The sequence below is a fragment of the Anopheles arabiensis genome, chromosome 2, assembly GCF_016920715.1.
Source record: "Anopheles arabiensis isolate DONGOLA chromosome 2, AaraD3, whole genome shotgun sequence".
Taxonomy (NCBI): Eukaryota; Metazoa; Arthropoda; class Insecta; order Diptera; family Culicidae; genus Anopheles; species Anopheles arabiensis.
Genome location: NC_053517.1, coordinates 85,327,781 through 85,348,579, shown reverse-complemented (window position 1 = coordinate 85,348,579; position 20,799 = coordinate 85,327,781). Strand labels below are relative to the sequence as shown.

General features: G+C 51.1%; 4 protein-coding genes across 7 annotated transcripts; 1 reads left to right on the top strand and 3 right to left on the bottom strand.

Annotated features, from left to right (window-relative positions):
• Positions 1 to 1,969: 1,969 nt before the first annotated feature.
• LOC120896094 (tyrosine-protein kinase transmembrane receptor Ror2-like) lies at positions 1,970 to 5,150 on the bottom strand. Its single transcript, XM_040299947.1, has 4 exons — positions 4,360 to 5,150; positions 4,005 to 4,284; positions 3,683 to 3,925; positions 1,970 to 3,618 (listed from the first exon to the last, which is right to left on the bottom strand). The coding sequence occupies exons 1-4, from the start codon at positions 4,756 to 4,758 to the stop codon at positions 2,441 to 2,443; spliced, it is 2,100 nt and encodes a 699-aa protein (XP_040155881.1). The 5' UTR covers positions 4,759 to 5,150; the 3' UTR covers positions 1,970 to 2,440.
• Positions 5,151 to 5,374: 224 nt separating this feature from the next.
• Positions 5,375 to 8,012, bottom strand: LOC120897168 (kinesin-like protein subito). 2 transcript variants are annotated; one of them, XM_040301831.1, is made up of 4 exons: positions 7,883 to 8,012; positions 5,992 to 7,549; positions 5,694 to 5,904; positions 5,375 to 5,602 (listed from the first exon to the last, which is right to left on the bottom strand). In XM_040301831.1, exons 2-4 carry the CDS (start codon positions 7,521 to 7,523, stop codon positions 5,447 to 5,449), a joined length of 1,899 nt encoding a protein of 632 aa, XP_040157765.1. In that variant the 5' UTR covers positions 7,524 to 7,549; positions 7,883 to 8,012; the 3' UTR covers positions 5,375 to 5,446. The 2 variants fall into 2 exon arrangements, with proteins under 2 accessions (XP_040157765.1, XP_040157766.1); XM_040301832.1 differs by having other exon boundaries at positions 5,992 to 7,385; positions 7,883 to 8,001.
• An 86-nt stretch (positions 8,013 to 8,098) lies between these two features.
• On the top strand, positions 8,099 to 18,386 carry LOC120893770 (AT-rich interactive domain-containing protein 2). 3 transcript variants are annotated; one of them, XM_040295867.1, is made up of 9 exons: positions 8,099 to 8,526; positions 8,631 to 8,724; positions 8,828 to 11,125; positions 11,409 to 12,110; positions 12,415 to 12,675; positions 14,207 to 17,233; positions 17,315 to 17,644; positions 17,732 to 17,823; positions 17,917 to 18,386. In XM_040295867.1, exons 1-9 carry the CDS (start codon positions 8,249 to 8,251, stop codon positions 18,029 to 18,031), a joined length of 7,197 nt encoding a protein of 2,398 aa, XP_040151801.1. In that variant the 5' UTR covers positions 8,099 to 8,248; the 3' UTR covers positions 18,032 to 18,386. The 3 variants fall into 3 exon arrangements, with proteins under 3 accessions (XP_040151801.1, XP_040151800.1, XP_040151802.1); XM_040295866.1 differs by having other exon boundaries at positions 12,415 to 12,846; XM_040295868.1 differs by lacking the exon at positions 11,409 to 12,110 and having other exon boundaries at positions 12,415 to 12,846.
• Positions 18,387 to 18,993: 607 nt separating this feature from the next.
• LOC120894931 lies at positions 18,994 to 19,724 on the bottom strand. The gene is made up of 2 exons (XM_040297831.1): positions 19,602 to 19,724; positions 18,994 to 19,536 (listed from the first exon to the last, which is right to left on the bottom strand). The coding sequence occupies exons 1-2, from the start codon at positions 19,606 to 19,608 to the stop codon at positions 19,244 to 19,246; spliced, it is 300 nt and encodes a 99-aa protein (XP_040153765.1). The 5' UTR covers positions 19,609 to 19,724; the 3' UTR covers positions 18,994 to 19,243.
• Between the last annotated feature and the right edge of the window lie 1,075 nt (positions 19,725 to 20,799).

Genomic DNA, 20,799 nt, shown 5'->3' with positions numbered 1-20,799 from the left:
TAAAACAACTATTTCCATCACATTACTGACTCATAAATGTACCCAAGCAAGATGATTCACTCAACTTGCGGTACACGGTTCATTCCACTTATTCAATATTTACTCTTCGCCCGCCATCATCATTACTTCGGAGGCATTCGCGTTGAAATTCGCTTCTCCATGCGCTTCTCGCCGATCGCAATTTAGCGCGACTGCAAATACGCAAGGAAATTCCTTCCAATGACGACACAGCACGTGCTCGGTTCGATCGCAGATTGACGTTTCACTCAGTTGGCCATGCGCTGTATAGATATGGGGTCTGGGGAGGGAGGAGGCAAAGGGTCAGCATTAGTCACATCGCAGCATCATTTCTTTCTGGAACGTACGGTTTGGCGACGCCACAAGCTGCTTTATGCTTCTTTCTTTTTTACTACTTTTTGGCATATTTGAAACACCGGCGAATGAGACAAAACACATTTATATATTTATTTTCCACTTGGTTTGTATGCTGTTTGTTTGTTTTGAGTTTGGTTTGTTTCGGTTCGCTTTTTTTATCTTGTTCACACAGTTTTGGTATTTGTTCTTCTTCTCTTTCTTCTAGTTGTTTCTTTTTTCATCTCTCTTATCGCGTCTTTCACTTTAAAGTTATGCTACGTACGTCACGAACCCAGTGACGGCCTTTGCTTGTTTCGGTGTTATGTTGTATGTTGTATGCCTTTTTATAACATACTCAATTCTCATCTTTACGAGTTCTTTCATTCTCTCTCTCTCTCTCTCTCTCTCTCTCTCTCTCTCTCTTTCTTTTTTGCTTATTACATATAGTTACTTCTCTTTTGCTTTTTTGTATCGCAATCTTTTAATGCTATCAACACCTTGCAGTCATCAATTAAAATGGTCTTTGGGTTTTATTAGCAGCCCGGTCTCTAAACTAGTAGCAAACACACACTCTCTCTCTCTCTCTCTCCCTCTCTTTTCTTTCCCGCCCTTTTCTAGTAAATCTAATCAATCGTTCTTTCGGTTAATCTACCAAACACGCTGGCTGGTGCTTGGCGGAGGTACTTACGAGCTAACACATCTGGTACTCGAATCTGGCACTGGCCACCGGCAGTCGTAAACACGCTACATCTTTAAATTTTAAACAAGCGGCTAAAAAACTGGTCAATTTTGTCCAATCCCAGCAGTCTGCCTTGGACTGATACTATGAGTGTGTGTGTGTCTGTATGCGTCTGTGGCTGTGTATGTGGAAAGTGAACATTTATGCTGCGTTCACCTCTCTCTCTATCTGTGTTCACCTCTCTCTCTCTATCTGTGTTCACATTTTATACATTACTTTCAAAACACGCTCGGAATGAAATCCTTATACAAATCTTAGCTTTGTCAGCCTATTTCACAAAACTGCTACACATTATTATTGTACCACTTACTTGCTATAAGGGGGGCCACCATTACACATTACCGTTACACGCCCGAACTGGAAAATGGCGTAAAATCCAAGCATGCACAAATGCGCTCAATTTGATCCAACCAGCTTACTTTGATCGCATCCGCCAATATCGAGTGTGTGTGTGTGTGTTATTACTTTTTTTTACAATAAAAATAGTCTCGCGAATGCTCTTTAGTCGTCTTTAGATAGTTTTTTTTTGTATTTTGTCTTACTTTATGAGGAATTAAATTTGAGTCGTGGTTTGTTTGTGCAAACATTGAGAAGCGACAAAATTATACTTTTAACCCCTACATTGGTTTAACTAACAAAATTCTCCGTTCGATATGGTCGTTCCCGTAATGCCGATATTAGTTGTATATTACTTCTTTAGCATGTAATAAATACGTACGGCATAGATGAAAATAAGCTATGGTAAACAAAACAATGAGTACTGAAATGATAATGAGGCGGCACCACTGCCGCCCCAGAGTTTCTGCATTGCTTTCGCCAGCAAATGGTAATGGTGAACATAAAAGGCAGTGTTGTGCAAGGAGCATTTGCAATAAATATTAACTAAAATACTGAGATTTTCATTGGCAGTCTGTTCCTGTGTGAATACAAAAAAAAGTCTTTGCAAAAGAGCCGTTTGTGGCGTCAAGTCTTGAGAATTATGCGTACAAAATGGGTGTTTGATGCTTGTTATGGGTAATAAATAATATAAAAAAAAGATGAATGATCTCTAAAAATATGAGCTAAATGATGTGATGCTGAGAATCAACGGTTACAGGAAAGTCTAATTCCGATTCTGATACCACCGCGCGCTCTCTGTCCAGCAGAAATAATGACTTTTTAGTAGGTTTAGAGCAAAACTGGCACTACTTCCGGTATCAAAGTTTACAGAAAAACCCCCCTCCACATTGCAGAATGAAATTGAATTATATCTTTATCTGTAGTTTGCCTTCCCTACGGCAGTGCTGCTGCTGCTGCTACTGCTGCTCCGCTGTCACTTACCCCCAAATCTCCCGCTCAGCCAGCTGGCTACATCAGCATCTTCCCGTCGAAATCGGCCCGTATCTGCTGCAGCTTCTGGTAGATCACGTGAAAGCTGGGCCGATCGTTCGGCTTGCGGCTCCAGCACTTGCGCATCAGATCGTACACGGTTAGCGGCGTATTCTCCGGGCAGCCGAGCATGTTGCCCTCCTTCACGAACTTCACCACCTCCTCGTGCGTCATGCCGTAGTACGGTTGCATCGCGAACGAGAATATCTCCCACAGGCAAACGCCGTACGCCCACACGTCCGACTCGATCGTGTACTTGTTGTAGAGGATGCTTTCCAGCGGCATCCAGCGTATCGGGATGGCATCGTTCTCGTCGCCCTTGTAGTAATCCTGCAGGTAGATCTTGTGCGACAGCCCGAAGTCGGCGATCTTCACCACCATATGGTCATCGATCAGACAGTTGCGGGTGGCCAGATCGCGGTGCACAAACTTGCGCTCGGACAGGTACACCATGCCGGACGCGATCTGGTGCGCGATGTTGAGCAGATCGCCGTGCGACAGCTCGGTGCTGATGCTGTCCGCCCGGTTTTGCTGCGCGAACGGGGAGCACTGGCGCAGGAACTCGTTCAGATCGCCGCGCGCCATAAACTCGAACAGCAAACACATCGGGCGGCCGATGGCGCAGACGCCGAGCAGCTTCACGATGTTGGGATGGTCAAATTCGGCCAGCAGGCAGGCTTCCCGCTCGAAATCCACCTGCAGGTCTTGGCTCGCCTCGTCCTTTAGCATCTTCACTGCGACGAGCGTAAAATCTTCGCCCGCCACCAGACCGGGCGCTTTCGCTTGAAACACCCGCCCGAACGCACCCTGCCCGAGGTCCTTGATGTAGATGATGTTGTTGCGAGGGAATTCCAGCTTTTCCAGCTTCGGATTCAGCTGCGCACCGGTCCGGTGGTAGTTTACGTTCGAGGGCAGCTTGTTGATGTCGATGCCCTGGCCGTCCTGTGCGGTGGCGGTTGGGTTGTACCCGGCAGCGCCCGACTGTCGGCGATTGCGCCGGTGCCGCGACACACGGTAGCAAAGCAGCACCATCAGGTGGAGCAGGACGATCGCCACGAAACCGATGCCGGAGAGGAGAAAGATCATCGACGGGGTGAAGACCGATTCCATGGTCATGTCGATCTTACCGCGAATGTCGCTAGCATCGGTCGAGTTGGCTAAAATGGAGGAACGAATGAATGAAAACGGATCGAAGGGAAGAGGGGAAAGCGTAATACTTACGACAGAGTGGAATATCACAAGCCTGCCATCGAACGGTTTTGTCCGTTGTGTAGCACCAGGGCGTCGGTTCTTCCCCGCCCGCATTTCGGCAATAGTTTTCCGCATCCTGTAGCTCCGCAAACACCAGTGGCGGTTTATGGTGTGAGTGAGGCTCCTGCGAGTCCCACTTCTGGCACGGTATACCTGTGCTCGTTACATTTACCGTGCCAAGATAAAACCTTCCATTTCCCATGCGACAATCATCTGCAAAAAAAAGGAAAAATGTGTTCAAAATCAGTAAAAGCGATGTTTATGTCGTTTTCATGCAGTTTCCAATACTTACAAGTAACTTCCTCCGACACCAGTTCGGTCAGCCCAACATGCGAGCAAACGGGCGGTTTGGCCGTTTTGTTGTACCGCGGCAAATCCTCGCAGTTGGGCAGCCGAAAGTGTCCCCGTGACTTGATCACATCGCCACGTTCCTTCTTCTCCTCTATCAGCGCCCAATCGTTGTAGCAAAACTGCAGGTACGTTGCCACACAGTCTTCGTAGCACAGCGGCAACCGTATCGTGGCCCCATCCTTGATGACGCACTGCGGAAACGCATACGCACAGAGCAGTTTCTGCGTGGGGGAGAAAAGAAGCAATTACAAGCTTTAGTCATTCTGTGCAACATAACAGAAACGAATAACGCTTACCTCTGCTGCCGGACGGCACGACGGTGGCAGATCGTTGATCAGATCCTCAAACAGGGCGGTGGTGATTTTCTCATTCTCCCAACCGCCCGTCCCATCTTCCCGGCTGTACCACACCTGCCGGCTGTTGATGAACCGTTTGCACACCTTCCCATTGTACGGCGCACAGTAGCCTTCTTCCTCGTCCCCGGCATCGTCCCATCCGAAGGTGTCCTTCGTTCCACCGCCATGCCGTAGCGCGGCCGCCGAAGTTGAAACGGCCCCGACCGGGCTGGGTGTGGTAAGGGACGCTAGCAGCACCGTTCCGACCGCGACGTACGCGACGCTCGACAACAAAGCCACCCATTGTGTTCGCCTGCGAGGAGGACGACCGGCGGCTGTGCAGACATCCCCGTCGCTCATCTTCAATTTCGCTCGCACCGACGCGAATGGGGAAGCGCAGCGACCCGGCTTGCCTTTATCCAAAATCTGGCGCTAATTATTTCACTAAACACAAACGCACAAGGGCAACACTGTGGTTCTAATTAGCTTCACGCTGGAACGCTGAACCTTTACTGCAAAACACTCTACGAGCAGCAGCAGCAGCAGCACCACCCCACTTGACCCCGTTGTTCGTGGGGTTGGTAGAAAAGGGCCTCTGTTTACCGATACCACTTGCAGCGACGGTGCTCCGGTTGCCCAAGGGTTTAGTGCTTTTGTAGCTGCTCCATGTTTTCGACTACCACTGCCTTTTTCTGGATATTTTCATTCACGATTCTTTGCGACTCTGTTTTGTTGTGCTCTTGTTCGCAACTTTTCTGATTTTTTGACGGATGATCCCTGGTTGACAAGGGGGGAATCGTTTTAATTTTGACCGGCAAGCTTTGCGGCATGCTCCAGGTGTGCACACAAAATCGAGCAAAACTGCTCGAGTTCAATTTGAGGCGAAAAACTGCACGAATTTGACGCAGTTTTTAAAAAAGTCGTTACGCAGCAGTGACCTTTGCGCGTTATTCTTCATAACTCAAGAACAAACTCAAATGTTTTAAAAATAATGTGAATGTATTTGAAATGAAAGATTCGAACAAATGTGCAAGCTTTTAGCCAACCGTTACACCGACAGTCGTCGGACGCGGCTTTGCTGCAGACGGTACTTGCTGAGCTCTTCCTCGTAAGCTTTCAGTTTCTTCTCATAGTCATCCTGTTCGTCTTCCATTTCCATAATTATTTGCTCTTTCGATTTTAGCTTCTTCTCCAACGATGCCAGCTGATGAAAGGAGAAGAATGCAAACGCAATGAGAAAAATTAAATGATGCCTTGATGCCAAATGACGCTCAGGTGGGAATTGCCATCATTACCTGATGCTTGTAGGGCAGTACGACCAACTCTTTAGCACTCCGGATACGCGTCTCGTACGATTCTTCCATCTTGGCAAAATGTTGCTGAAAATTGTCCGTCAGCTCGTTGCGCAGCTGAAACTCCTGTATGGCCAGCTTCTTCTGCAGGCAAACGATTTCTGCCGACTTTTGCTCGGCTTCCGCAACCAAACGATCATTTTCCAGCTTCAAGCTGCATGGGAAGACAACACAACCGTATTAGAAACTTGTCTCAAATTGGCAAAAAGAAAAATGCACCCCAAAGAAGGGGCTCACGTACCTCTCGTATTCCATCAGCAACCGGTGCGTGTCCACCTTCGCGGACGGGCTGCTGATGGCTTGCGAAAGGAAGAACGAGTAGCGCGTGCTGTGGGGCGCCTTCATAATCTTCGGATGCTTGCTAATGACGATCTGCTTCGCGATCGACGAAAAGTTCAGCACGTTCAGGTTTTCGTCGTAAAACTCCTCCGTGGGGTAGACGTTCACAATCATCGTCATCGGTTCCTTGCCTAGCAGGGCGGATTGGATGATCATGGTGAGCTTCGAGTCGCGAACCGGCACCAGCTCGTGCAGCTTCTTCGTTTTCTGATTTTTGTGCACCGTCTCCAGACAGCGGCCCAGCACCAGCAGCGAGGTGTTGATCTTTTGCGCCTCTTTCAACCGGTCGCCCACGGTGCCCGTTTTCTTGAGCCGCTCCGAACCGGCGAGATCGCAAAACTTGTACACCGACTGGGAGATGCGCTGCGTCGCCATGGAGTGCGTGATGACGGTGACGGTGAAGATGCTGTGTGATCGGCTCGAGTTACTGTTCACGTCCGTCGCACCGTACGTCGCGCTCTGCAGCCCGTACTGCAGCAGGGCGTACGCGTCCTCCTTCGTCCCGGCGTACAGCGTCGACAGTCCCTTGATGAACGCGTTGCCATCGTTCGACAGCACCTTCATCGCTTTGCGCTTGCCATAATCGCCCTCCACGTTCAGCAGGTCGTACACGTTCTCGTTGTAGATCTCGACGAACGAAATCCATATGAACACCCGCCTGTCGCCCATGTCCAGCGGCTCGAACTGGTGCTGCTGCTGGATGGTATCGCTGATGACTGTGCGGCTTTCTTCGCCTCCCTGTAGCCGGCTCTTGATCAGCCTCAGCTTGCGCAGCTCGTCCAGCACCGACTCGTCGCTCAGCGGTATCGGCTTCATGCATTCCATCTTGAGGCTCGGTTCGGTCGAGATGTTGTCGTACAGCTCCTCGTAGATCTGCTCGATCGAGCGCGGCACGATGCCGGGATTGGTTTCGTTGCCCAGTAGCGTGTACGTTTTGCCCGATCCGGACGTGCCGTACGTGAGAAAGGTAGCGCCCGGTTCACCGAGCGTTGGGCGAATGGTGGGCCGGATGCAGCAGTCGTAAACCTCCGCCTGGGACACATTCTCCTCGAACACGTTGCTAAATGTGTAGTGCTTTTGCGAGGCGGTGGATTGGCTCTCTCCCGGGCAGCGGGCTATCAGCACGTTATCCTTTATTTTGAACGCCATGCGTCCGCCGGTCTTGGTGCAGGGACGCAGCCGCAGACACACCTTGACCGTTTCCTCCTCCCGCGACTCAAGGCTAGCGCCGTCCTCCTCGTACTGATCCTCGGCCAGCTCTTCCAGCTCCGATGTTGACGGCATCCTGGACGATCCCTGGGGCAAAGACACACACGATTGACGATCATCAGCCAGTAATGTTTCCAACCGTACGCGACTGATAGGACGTGGACGCCGGCGGCGATCAACGCTGCTTTCAATCGCGTTCAAAAATGAGGGTTGCGCACGTTTCATCTCTCCGAAGGCATATACACACTGGACTGCAGAAGAAGCATAATCATTCGATCAGTGTCTCCACCAAAACCATCTCCATCACCAACTGTTCAGTCGAAATGAGCCATTCCACTTCTTAGCTAATGCTAATTGTAACGAATCGCAAAGCCAAATCAAAGATTTCTCGAAAGCGCCACGGGTTTTCAATGTTTTTGGCTACCAGTGGACCGGATTGGCAAAATGCTTCCATCCATTTTGTAGGTTGGTGCACCCCCCATCTGCTGGTAAATGAAGCGCACACACACTCGAATGAAGCTGAGCGTCGGCATAACTGCCTGCTCGATAAAAGAAGCGCTAAACCAACTTCTAATCACACTTACCAGACAAAACACGGACGAAAATGTGTAAATAAACCAAATTTTCTCTTAACTTCCCGCAAACAAGTGGCCTTCGCTCGCTGCGCCGTTGCTGTTCCTTCTGGGCGGCAGTTGACAGTTTTTTGTTCAAAACCACTGACAGCTGCTGTCAAAATGCCAGCACTCGAAAAAGAACCAAAAAAAAAAATGACAGCTCACCTTCGCTTGGCTTGTGCGCGATTTCGCTTCGCATTTCGTTTGTACGTACGTCGCGCTTCGCAGTTCCGAGTGTGTGTTTGCATTGAATTGAATTAACATCAGGTTCCCGGGCAGCACGCAGAACGCAGATTTCCCTTTTCCCGGCAGTGCGACAAACATGCGATTGGCACAATGACGACGGACGTAGTGAAAATAGAACGCACCGGCGTGCCGATGGCCATCGACGAGAGCACGAACGATGCGAGCGGTGCCAGCTTCAGCAGCGTCAGTGGTGGTGGTGGTGGTGCAGCCGGTGTTGGCGGTGGCGGGACCGTCGCCGGAAGCGCAGCCGGAACACCGAGGGAATCGGCCAAATCGCAAAACCTGCGCCGCACCCTGGCCAAGCCAGCGATGGAGAAGGATAAGTGCAGCTTCCTGAACGATCTGCAGACATTTCACGAGAAGCACGGGTAAGGTTGGAGGAGGGCGCCGTTTTTTTGCGCAATGTTTACATCCGATGCAGGTGCACTTACTATGGCGTCCCGTTTTGTTGGTTACCGCTTTGTTTCCGCAGCACACCGTACCTGAAGCTGCCAAAGATAAGTGGCAAGGATGTCGATCTACACAAACTCTACTCGATCGTTATTGGTCGGGGCGGATGGATGAAGGTATGAGTTATCGAACGGAAATGTTGTGCTGTTAATTAATACACAGGCATACACAGGCACTCACACACGATCACATTGATATACGCGCCCTCTTTATTCGTAGGTAAATGCACGCGAAGACTGGGACGAGGTGATTGAAGAGCTGGATCTGCCGACCCGGTGTGTAAATAACGAGATTGCGCTGAAGCAAATATACATCCGCTACCTGGATCGGTACGAGCGGGTGAATTTCCACGGCGAGGATAAAGACCCGGCGGAGGACGAGGACGACGAGAAGCGGCTTCATCGGCGCTGGTCGGTCCGAATGCTACACTCTACCCCGACCGTGTACAACCACCACCAGCACAACGTGCCGGAAGGGTTGCGGTCCTCGTTGAAGCTTTCCGACGATCTCTACCGGGCGTCCGAGTATGACAAGCTGATACTGTCGCTGCTGTCGCCGCTACCGAACGAGCAGGACTTTGCCATCAACGTGTGCACGCTGATGTCCAACGAGAACAAGCACACGCTCAAGGTGGACAAGTGCCCGCGGCTGGTGTACGTGCTGCTCGCGCATGCCGGGGTGTTCAATCACTTCTCGCTGAGGGACACGTTCGACGAGTACTACTCGAACATTCGCAAGAACTCCTTGCAGCGCTTCTGGAAGGAGTGTCTGTTCGAGAAGCCGCAAGTGCTGGAATTGTCGCTGGAGGACTGCTTCGCAAAGATGGGCGCCGATCCGAGCGCACTGATCGCTTCCATCTATCAGCAGGACGAGCCGGACGAAGAAATGGACGGCAAGTCGGGCGGCAACGATGGTGGTGAAGCAGCAAAGCGTGCCGATAGCGATTTTGAAATCATGAAGGGACGATTAAGCACGGCAACGCTGCGTACCTTTCTCAGCCTCGGGACTGGCTTGGGAACGAACGATTACATCGGGCAGCGGGTGCTACAGATCGCGGCCATTTTCCGGAACCTGAGCTTCAACGAGGAAAATCTACCCGTACTGGGGCACAACCGTACGTTCATTCGCTTTCTGATCATGTGTGCCAACTCGCGGTGGAACAATCTCCACCATCTTGGGCTAGACATGCTGGGCAACATTGCGAACGAGATCGACATTAACGATCCGCAGTCGGATGAGGTGACGCGGTGCCTCGTGTCGACGCTGTCCGAAGGGCTGGAGGGTGCCGATCGGGGCGTCATCATCAGCTGCCTGGAGGTGCTGAGCAAGATCGCCCAGAAGGAGTCCAACGAGGAAAATCTGAACCGCTGCCTCAACCAGCAGCTGTACGATCAGATCAGTTTGTTTCTCTGCCTGAACGACATCATGCTGCTGCTGTACACGCTGGAATGCATCTACTCGCTGACGTCGATGGGCGAGAAACCCTGCAACGCGATCATGCACATCCGCGGCGTGATCGATACGCTCGTATCGTTGGTGACGGTGGAGGCCCAAAGCTACGGGCCGGATGCGTGCATACTGATGCGCGTGGTCGAAACCATCCCCGGTAATATGGCCACCCATCATGCGCAGGGAGCGTACTACGCGAATGCGGCCGGTCAGCCCGGTCAAGCCAATCCGCCGCCGCCGACGATGACACAACTTACCGTCCACAAAGACGCCGCACAGGTGCAGAGCGCTGGGCAGGGGCAGGTGGGTAACAATCCACACGTCGTCTACCCAACGCCCGAAGTGCCGAAGCTTCCCTCGCTGACTGTCACCAGCAAACCGGTGCCATCTTCTCCACATGTACCGCAGCAGCCGGTCCAACAGCAACAGATCGTGCTGCAAGCTGGCACTGTGCAGACAGTAACCCAAGGCCATCCCGCGGGTGCTGGACCCAATCCCCAAATCGTTACCGTGACACGTCCACCGGCAGCCGATTCTCCCCAAATCCCCGTGAACGTGATTGCCCGGCCCGATTCTACAGTGTCGGCAGCGCAGGCTATGCCATCGCACCAGCAAACGACGCTTACAGTGAATGCATCACCCCAACCCAACACGATACAGCAGCAACAAACCGTCACTGTTGGTGGTGGTGGTGTTGGCGTGGTAGTGCATAGCCCCACCGCATCGCCGGCAGCTATCACTGCCAAGCACATCCAGCAGCAGCAGGCACAGGAAAGCGAGCAGTTTGCCTACGCTTGGCTGCGTGCATCGTTCGAAGCAGCGCCGGCCGTTCGAATGGATCAGCAGGAGCTGTACAAGCTCTATCTGGCCACCAATGGGAAGCTGGGCCGTAAGGTGGTGCTTCCCCAAACGCACTTTCCGCGCTGTGTGCGTGCCGTTTTCGGTGGAACCGTTGGGCCAGTGCAGCTGAAAATAGAACAGAAAGGAGTCGAAACGGTTGGATACTACTACGAGGGGTTGCGGCTCCGCGCCAAGCCATTGCCGATCGTTCACAAAGGCACTGTGTTGGTGAGTATGAGCAATGTGAACGTATTGCATCTTAATTTTTTCCTCTAATTCAGTCCCAACACAAAGCCGTTGCGTGTCATCGGACAAGAGAAGTTATCTGCTCTTTGGACTGTTTGTATTATACGTAGTTTTCATTAACATTTTAAAGTGTTATTACTTCCGTTAGCCACTAACATATAATCATTTTACTTGTTTTTTGCAAATTTGAACCCTAATTAAATGCTAACACATTTTTCCCAAACATTCTATTTCTGCTCACGGTGCTTTCTGTGGTATTTTGTAGACGCCAGCTGTAGAGTCCACTGCAGCTGGTACTACAAGCACTATCGGTAGCCTCGTCACGCTGACAAAACAAGACGAACAACAACTGAACAGCAAACTAACAACCCCAACTAGCGGCTGTACTGCTGTAATTACCGCCGTTACAACACAGCATGCTGCGACCACCGTTGGGCGAGAGCTGAGTTTCAGCTCATCCACTACCCTTAGTACGACAATCGCTAAACCCGCAACGGTCATCAGCAATGCAGGAACCGCTTCTGGACGAACAATCGTGTCCACTGGGCAAGAAACTTATCGCTCACTAGAAGTCATTCAAACAAGCTTATCCCAAGCAACACCGACTACCTCCTCTCCTGGAACGTTCCGTTCCTCGTCGGTTATAGCAATGGCTCCACCGAGCAGTAACGCTTCAACCCCAGCCGCCATGAAGCATCAACCACAGACCTCCGGGCAAACGGTATCCGTACTGCACAAAACGATTCCGACACCGCTCCAGGCGGTCAAATCGTCACAGCAACAAACGCAACCACGGGCAGTGTTGCACTTTACACAGGCGCAATCGGTGAAGACAATCGATGGTTCTTCTGTCGGAGGCGCTTCCACGCCTTCGGTGGGCTCGGGTGGGCCCAGTACGATCGGCAAACAGCTCATAGTCACCCAAGTTGGGGGCAAAAACGTCCTAATCAATAAGGCGGCGGCCGGCGTAAGAAAGCATTCTTTCCTCTTTGCTCCGTTCGATGTGTTGTTTGTTTCGCTTCCAAGTGGGTTTCTCTTTCGTTGCATTGCGTCACAGAATATCGTTTGCATTGTGGTTGTTTTTTTGTTGTTGTAGCAGTTATCCTTGTTTCGTTCCGTTTACGCTTTTAGGGTCGCTTTTTTATGCTATTTTCTTATGTTGCTGCATGCTCGTTGTAAATTAACCCGTTAATTCCATTTTGCTTGATTCAATTTGAAGCCCTAGCAAACATTTAACATGTTATCTATCTTTCAACGAATTCTTCTTGCAGCAACAACACCAATACATACCGACGACACCTTCGTCGCCGCTGCTGCAGCAAGTCCTTAGCAGCGACCAGAAGAACAACGTGATCGTGGTAAACCAGACGACCATTTCTCCGCAGCCGGCCGGGTCGCTGCACAGCAGTCCGGGCCCGAGTGCGCATCTGCAGACCGGCACCGGCACGACGACGATCATGAACCAGTCGGGCACGATCAGCTCGACGACGACGAACCCGTCCGCACTGATCAAGAGCCTGCTGGCGAACAAGGTAACGACGGCGGTCACCGATAGTACGCTCTCCGCTGCTACCGCTGGTTCCGCTGCTGCTGCTGCTGCCGCTGCCGCTGCTGCTCCTTACTCCAGTAGTTTGTCCACTACTACCATCACCAACTCTCCTACTACCAATTGTTTGATTGCACCGAATGTTAACGTGCATCAGGTAACAGTAACAGTTAGCATTTAACCATCGTAGGACAAACTAAGACCGCTTGTGTGTGCGTATATGCGTGTGTGAGTATGTGTGAGATAAAACGAAACAATGGTAAAGATTCGATGGCCTCCCCCCTTTACCCCATTGATCTTCGTTTAATTTGAATGTGCATGTTGTTGTCAATTGCAGCAAGAGAAGCATTAATTGTAGCCATTTGTTTGTTTGCGTTTTTTCGTTAAAATGATTAATCAGGAAGTGTGAATCCTAAAACAAAGCATGTCTAAAATTTACCACTAACAAATAGAAGAAACATGTAAAACGTGTCAATTTGTTTTGACGCAAATCCTCGTTGCGCGTGTGCCGCGTTGTTCGAATGATATTTGCTTTCAATGATTAATGTTTACTTTCGCAGTTGCGTACAGTGCTGCAAAATGTCACTGTCAATGTCATAACAAAATCTGATTGCAACAAAATCCATATCAGCGTCACGTACTCAATTCTGATAACCAGAAGTGATACTCAAAACGATTGGTGTAATCAATACATGCTTCGTGACATTTTTGCGATCAGTCAGTCACTATGTCATGACTTTTTTTTACTGTGATCAATTCTGCAAAATGTCACTGACATAGTCACGACAAATTCCTGCTGAAACAAAATCATGTCTGCGTCACGGGCTCTACTGTGATGATCAGTGGTGAGACTCAAACAGTTGGTGCGGCCATCACATGCCAGGTGACATTGTGTGCAACCAACTCTTGGTTAGTCAATTGGTCGAGACATTTTCTGTTGGTGATCATCACGATAGTCATGGGAGATATGCGGTGCATGCGAGTGGTCCCAAGCAACAAATTGAGCATATTTTCTCGCTCTGTATGACCCAACAGATCATCAAAATCCGACAGAGCGAGTGACCAAAAGTTTAGTGCTACAAAAAATGTCACCAAGCATGTGATTGGTCCATCAACTTGTTGAGTCAGCACTGTTCACACCGATAAAAAGTCATGATTATGCTTGCGCCGGCATTAAGCTCAGCTTGTCAGTCAGAGTTTAGCGTTGGACTCAAGCACTCGCATGTCGCGTTCGGCATGTCATGCCGCACTTTTATTGAGTATCAGCAATAACCATCAAGCTACGACGGATATGTTCATTGTTTTCGGTTGTGATTATCACGTGATTCTCATGACATTTTGCAGCACTGGTTGAGTCACACTGTGTATTTTGTGCGTGAATGTGACCATGTATGTTTGCGCTTCGAGTGAAACTGACGATAACTTTTACAGGATAGGACGTACAATTACCCAGGGGTGCATTGCTGTTTAATATAAACCCTTTTTCAACCTCCCCCTTTTTGATCAATGTTGCGCAGGTCGTCCAGAGGCAACAGATGCAGAAGCAGAAGCAACTGATCGAACAGAAGCTGCTTTCCAACAGCCCCATCAATCCGTCGGTCGTCGTGACTTCGAACAATCCGAACAACCTCACCAACATCAAGGTGGGCAACTCGACCATCTCGATCAAGCCGGGCACGCTGCCCACCAACACGGTCATAACGGCGACCAATCCGCACGAAACATCGTTTAACGCACCGCCACCGCTGGCACCGCTCAGCCAGACGGGCATGCAGCAGGGCACGATCATCAAAACGATTGCGGCCGCCCCGCACGATCCGTCACAGCACCATATGGGGTCGCCGGGCGGCAGTAAGCTGCTGCCCAACAAGGTGCTGTCGGAGCTGCTGGAGAAGAAGCCGGGCGAAATGATCATTGCCGGCGAGACCACGATTAAGCGCAAGTACGACGTGACGGACACATCGATGGAGCCGCCCGTGAAGCGCATGGAAGGTGGCACAAAAACAGCCGACCTGTACGCCGAGCTGGCCGGTTCGATAACGGAAGGAGAAGATGTGGAGGAGCATACAACAGCAGCAGCAGCGCAAGAAGCGGAACAGCAAGCCGCTAAGCTTAAGCTGCAACAAATTGCGCAACAGCAACAGCAGCAACAACAACAACACCTCGTGCAACAGCAGCACCAGCAACAGCAGCAGCAACAGCAGCAGCAACAACAACAGCAACAACAACAGCAACAAATGATAACGATGCCCGTATCGATGCAGCGACAGATCATCGTTACGCCCAACAGTGCCCAGCCGATGATCATCTCCACACCCACCGCAAACGTGGGCAGCAATCCGGTCCAGCAGCAGCAACAACAGCAGCTAACGTCGCAGACGACGGCCACCATCAAGACGGACAGTGGCTACCAAACCGTCCCGATCATACTGCAGCACAATGCGATGGGTGGCGGTGGCACGCTGCAGCTACAGAAGGCGACGGCAGCGCCGGGCGGAGCGCTCATGCAATCCTCCGTACTGGCTGCACCGCAGCATCCGCAACCAACGCAGTACATCCTTGCCACCAACCCTCAAGGACAGACGTACGTGGTGGCCCAGCAGCCTCAACCGCAGCCCCAACTGCAGCAAACGGTACTGCTCGCCCAGGGCCAACAGCATGGCGGCACTGGACAGAAGACGATCATCATCGTGCAGCAGCAGCAACCACCGCAGCAACAGACAACCGCCACGTCCCTTCCGCAAATGACGATGCAGAGCGCGATCGGCCCGAATCAGGGTGGGCAAACGACGCAAAAGATTTTCCTCAACCAGCAGGGCCAGCAGATACTGATGACGCAGCTCCCGCGCCAGATGATCGTAAGCCACGCGGGGCCGTCGGTGTCCGGTGGTGCCACGATCATCACATCCAGCGCTCCGACGATGATGCCGGGCAGCAGCACCGGTACCACGATGATTGCAACGGGCGGTGGCGGTGGTGCCGTCGGTGGTGGTGGCACCATCATCGAAAAGAAACCGATCTACATCACCACAAACGCACAGGGCAATACGATCAGCTTCGAGGGGCCACCGCAGCAGCTGCAGATGCAAACGATACAGGCCGGAAGTGCGGTCGGCGGCGGTGGTGGTGGTGGTACGTACCAGATCAAACAGTACGGGAATGTGCAGCAGCAGCAGCAGCAACCGCAGCAGCACATTATTCAACAGGCGAACCTTTCGACCGGTGGGCCCGTCGGTCAGCAGACGATTCAGTTCATTCAGCAGCCCGGTACAGTCGTACAGACGCAAGGGCATCTAGCCTCGGCAGCGCAAAGCATGCAACCGCAGCAAATTGTGTTCCAAACGCATGGTGGAGGAACGGGTGGCGGTACCGCGCAGATCATCCAGCAACAAATCATTCAAGCGGCACCGTCGGGCCAGCACGCAGGCCAACACATCGTCCAGAAAGTGTTGCACCAACAGCAACCGACCCAGCAGCAGCAGCAGCAACACCATCTAATACACACCATCAAGGGAAACCAGTCACAAATGATTACCGTGCAGCAGCAGAAACAGCCCATGGCAACCATTACGTCGCAGCAGGTGCAGCAGCAGCCGCAACCGTCAACCTCACAGTTGCCATCGACACTTTCGATCCAGCGGCAAACGGTCGGCGGCAGTCCACTGTCGCAGACGCTCGTCCCACCCAAACCTGGGCCCGCACCGAATGTGGGCCCCAGTGGGTCTTCAGCGCCTCCCGCACCTACTCCCGGCCTTCCGGGTGGCAAGCAGCAATACTTTCAGGTGGTGCAGCAGAAAATATCTCCCGCACCATCGCAGGGAACGGGTGGCGGCAACACTGCGCAGCAGGGTACTGTTGTAACCGCTCAACAGCATCTTCGACACATGGCGGGCCCAAGTGGCTCTACCGTCATGTCGCAGGGTGGTCAGCAGTCGCTAGTGCCCTCAATAACGGTTACAGCGATTCCGGCACATTCGGCAACAACACCAACCACCACCAGCACGATCACGAGCGGACAGTTCGCCGCCTCCCTTATGGCCCAGGCAGCCGGACTAAACGTCCCCGTTACAACGACCACATCAGCAACAGTATCAGCAGCCACAGCGTCCTCTATATCCACTTCATCTGTCCCTGCTGCTGCTTCTGCTCAACCAACAGTAACAGCGCAACCGCCTCCACAACCACCACCACCACCACCACCGATTGCGAACACAATCACGATTCCGGTGTCGGTTGCGACGGCCAACGGCGGTACGTCCACCTCCATCCAGATGATCCCTGCGATGGACCCGCAAAAGATCGTCGACGAGGACGTCGATCCGAGCTGGCCGTGGGTGTGCGATTGGCGCGGCTGCCCGAGGAAAAAGTTCCAGTCCGCGACGGAGGTGTTCCGGCACGCCTGCACCGTCCACTGTCCCGATACGGTGGATGTGTCCGCCGACATCTACTGCCAGTGGGGCCCCGGGCCGAATTTGTGCGACAATTTGCCGCGCAAGCGGTTCTCCCTCATGACGCATCTGCTCGATCGGCACTGTACGGCGGATGTGAGTATTTTTGTTCGTTTTGTTTGTAGTTTTGTGCAGCATTGGTAAAATAATGTTCTCTCTCTCACACTCCTTTGTTAGTCGTTTAAAACGGCCGTACAAAGACGGCTTGCCGGTGGACCACAGCAACCGGTACAACCGTACCCGGTGACTCTGATACGCCAGCCAGCACCGGCGAATGCAGCGATCGCAAACAGTAGCAGTGCATCGGCAGCACCATCATCGGCGGGTGATCGAGGATCTCCGGCACCGGCCTCCTGCACCAAGGTGGAATCGACCGGTGGCACATCGGAGGGCAGCAGCGGCAGCGGCAGCACGAACGGACCCGGTCAACTGTCGGCAGCGGGCCCGGCAGCGATGCATGCCATCAAGCGCTACTCCATGGATTACGTCAACTCGAAGGAATTCCAGGTACGGCGGGGTGCAGTGACGTTGTGAAGTTGCTTGGGGTGAACACGCTAGTAAATCTTTGCTTTCTCTTTTTTGTTTTGGTAATAGGATGAAATGGAAGGTCCTGTGACGAAAAGTATTCGGCTCACGTCCGCCCTGATCCTGCGGAATCTGGTTGTTTACACAAATTCCGCCAAAAGGTAAGTGGAGGAGTAGCGCAGTGTGACCTTGAAATGGTCTTCTTTTTTCTCTACATTAATCCCCCAATATCAACTCTGTTTTCGCATGTACAGAAGCCTTCGCATGTACGAAGCACACCTGGCCGGTGTCGCGCTTAGCAATGTCGAGTCGAGCCGCACGGTAGCGCAGCTACTGTTTGAAATGAACGACACGGGGCCCAACTACTGAGAACCGTCGATCTCGGCCACACCCAGATCCCAGAGGTATTAAAGGAATTTCAGCGCTGATGACGACGTTATTTTAAAGTTAAACTATGCATTTTATCTTATTCTTAACGTGTTGCTGATGCACGCGAGAAACACGCAAAATAAGAAGCGAGCCTTATGAAACACATTTCTTCTTTTCGTTTAATGCACACCATTGCGTCGTTGAGGTTGCGTTTGTAAAATATAAAGTGCATGTTTCTTTTTTTTACACAGATGCGTACTATTATAAGCTAGCAGAGTATCAAAGAACTTCAAGTCAAAGTATAATAAAAAAACGAGAATAACACAGTTGACAAATGATTGAGTGCTACACAGAAGTTATGAGCGGTCTGTGATCTTTTTCTTGTAGTGCATAGCTTTTCCGGAGAAATTGTATTCAAGTTAAGATAGCAGCAAGATATTAGTAGTGTTGTTTCCCATACGTGCCAAAACAGAACTCTTCTACCTTAATTCCGTTTCTATTTATGTCAGCTGTCTTGTTGTCATGTTGTCATGTTGCGTGTGTCCGGTTTATCGTACGCATCGAGAAAAGAGGGAACATTATCGAGTTCTACGATCAGTCGATTCAAAACATTGACACACGCTGTCTACGCACAGCTTCGGGGTGACAACATTTTCATTAGTTTTAATTGTTTTGTAATTCCCTTTGCGCAAGACACGTACGTACCAACGGTATCGTTCGCGTTGTATCAATTCATTCCGGACATCTGTCAAGAAAGCGGGCCATTTGGTAATTGGGACATGTCTGTTCATCGCAGTAGCTGTCGGTTGCTATAACGACCCTCGTAGCTCACAGAGAGTGCTTCTGCGACCAGTACGATTTTCTTTCATAGACGGGACCGTCCTTGCAGCAGTTTCTTCGTCCATTCAGCAGTTTCTTTAATTCTATCAAATATTAAAGGAGAAGCCATAATCAAAACCAGCTTTGTTTTAAAATTGGCACTCTAAGTAACTACAGCCTTTTATTTGTATTGCCGGGATGTTGGTACGTTTCCTTTACATACACAGAGGTGTGGTGATTGCGTTCCGGACTTTTTGCAATGCAAAAAGCCGCAAAACTTCGGGAGAGGAGCGTGTGATTTTAGCGAAGTGTAGGACGGGTATGGGGGAAGTAGGAAGGATTCGTGTGTTGTGTGCGTGAGCACGGGTTTCCCACCCATTTCCTAATACCGGCTTACACGCGGCTGGGCGGCTTGCAGGTCGGGGTCCACTCCCAGTCGAACCAGTTGATGCAGGTACGGGTGGCACCGTTGAACATACCCTCGGTCGGGCAGCGACGGTAGGTGGCGGGCGTGTTGGCAGTCTCGCACTCCCAGTAGGCGGTGGGGTCCCAGTTGTTACGCCACAGGCGGGCCGTCATTTCCTCAGCATTGCAGAGCGGCTGACCGTCGGAATCGTCACGGACGCAGCCATTCTGGCCGAGGGCCAGTGCGACGAACAGCGCGAGAGCGGCGAAGAACAGGACAGCTGCAAAGGTAAGGGTGAGAAAATTAGATGCAATCCCGGCACACAGGTGAGAGGGAACCCCATACCCTTCATGATGATGGGTTGTTGCAAGCTGGAGCTTATTGGGCTGCGATGGGAAAACTTAGCGGACCAGATCGTGGTACTGCTAAAGCTGGAAGGTGGATACTGACTACTGGTCGGTGTGGCACCGCTGTTATATATTGCAGGATCGACATGTCCAACAACGGCCAGAACTGCCCTCAGACATCAGGCTCGGACACAGGGGCGAGTCTAGCATGACCAAAAAAAAAATGATAGCGAGACAGAATGATACGCGATGTCTAACTATCGTGTGGGAGCATCTCGATAAGATAGTGAGCCTACCTCGCGATCAGATATCGGAATAGACTCGGACCACACACCACGGTCTCAGGTACCACTGACAGGAAGATACGTAGGCAGGTTAGTTCCAGATCTTCACCAACTGCTGATAGCGTCGAATATCTCCCTAGAAAGTTCACCAAGAACATGTTGAAGAGAAGGGGAAGAAGAGCAGAGTAGTACCAAAAGAACGATAAGTTAGTACACCGATGTTTGTTGTTGCTATTGCTATTTCCCGTCTTTAGCGCACTGACCTTCATCTGCCATGTGATATCGGAACCGATCGGGTACTTTGATGGTGAGCGCAAAAACACGCCGGAAATGCTGTACCACGCCCCATATCGCTGGGATCGCTGGGACTGTCGACAACGCGCCAGTGGAATTTACATGCCGGCGAGATGTCATTATTGCATCCCCACAAGTCAGGTACTTACATGTAGTAGTAGTAGTAGTAGTAGCTTCAGCGGCAAGAATCAATGAACCATCAAGATCGCCCCGAAAGTGATGCCATACACTTGATTTGGCAGAGAAATACTTTACTCCGTGACGTAATGGTGTGTTGGAATTGCTCCATTGGTAAGTACAGCGCAATAGTCTAATAAGCAAGTAATTTGGATAATTCTGATAATTTGGTAAACTTGTTACACAAGTTAGATGGTCTTCCTGTGAAATCTTATTAGATTTCTAGTCAATAGTCAGATGAGCCACAACAGTCTTGGCAGATGAGTCACAATTCCAAGAGGGGTTTGGTTTGGAGATAAATGACATAGGTCCTCTATCTTCCAAGTCTTTGGCTTTGGAGTCTGGCGTTACGTGACATTGAATTCTTTAGAATACGCTACTCGTTCGTTGTTCGATTACCATCCCTGCATCATCTTACCATCAATTGTATAGCTTGGAGTA